Source organism: Myotis davidii, unplaced genomic scaffold, assembly GCF_000327345.1.
Source record: "Myotis davidii unplaced genomic scaffold, ASM32734v1 scaffold164, whole genome shotgun sequence".
Lineage (NCBI taxonomy): Eukaryota > Metazoa > Chordata > Mammalia > Chiroptera > Vespertilionidae > Myotis > Myotis davidii.
The window spans coordinates 238,344-239,059 of record NW_006296417.1 but is presented as its reverse complement, the minus strand read 5'-3'; the positions used below and the strand labels follow the sequence as shown (position 1 = coordinate 239,059).

The 716-nt window shown below is 57.4% G+C and overlaps 1 protein-coding gene across 1 annotated transcript in view; it reads left to right on the top strand.

Moving 5' to 3' along the window:
* LOC102764475 (neuronal acetylcholine receptor subunit alpha-7) overlaps nt 1-663 on the top strand; it is a 17,870-nt gene extending 17,207 nt beyond the window's left edge. The window contains exon 8 of the mRNA XM_015569097.1: nt 444-663. Within this exon, the coding sequence (XP_015424583.1) occupies nt 444-663 (220 nt within the window). The remainder of the gene's footprint in view (nt 1-443) is intronic.
* Nucleotides 664-716: the final 53 nt, after the last annotated feature.

The following is a 716-nucleotide window of genomic DNA, read 5'->3' as shown; positions in this document are numbered from 1 at the left end:
ACAGAGAGGAAGGGAGAGGGATAGAGAGTTAGAAACATCGATGAGAGAGAAACATCGATCAGCTGCCTCCTGCACACCCCCTACTGGGGATGTTGCCCACAACCAAGGTACATGCCCCTGACCGGAATCGAATCTGGGACCCTTCAGTCCGCAGGCTGATGCTCTATCCACTGAGCCACACCGGTCAGGGCTCCAAACCATTTTTAATGACTGAGTGGTGCTGACTGCCCCAGAAAAAAAAAACCATCTTAATTAAAAGCAATAATTATCCGCCTCTCAGCACAAGACCATGTTCTAACCAGTGACCATCAGCACAATCTGAGGCCTGGCGCGCGCTCTCTCTCTCTCTCTCTCTCTCTCTCTCTCTCTCGTTTACATAACACCCGCGTTTGTCTCTCTTCCCGGGGCATCTGACACATAATGATTCTCCCAGGGCCGTTCAGGACGGTCTGTGGCCGTGACGAAGGCACCGCCGAGCGCGGGGGCATCATGTGGCGTTGGCACAGCCGGAGACAAAACCGCGGCCTGACAGGGGGGCCACCAGCTCAGGGTGACACATGCGGAGAGCACCCTTTCCCTTCGGAGACGCTTTTGCCAGGGAAGCTGATGGCTCGGGCCACGGAACTGAACCCCGACTTGGCGGGAGGGATCGCATTGGCTTGAGACGGGCCCTGGGGGAAGCAAAGTCCCCCCCCAACCCCCCCACGTGGCGGGAG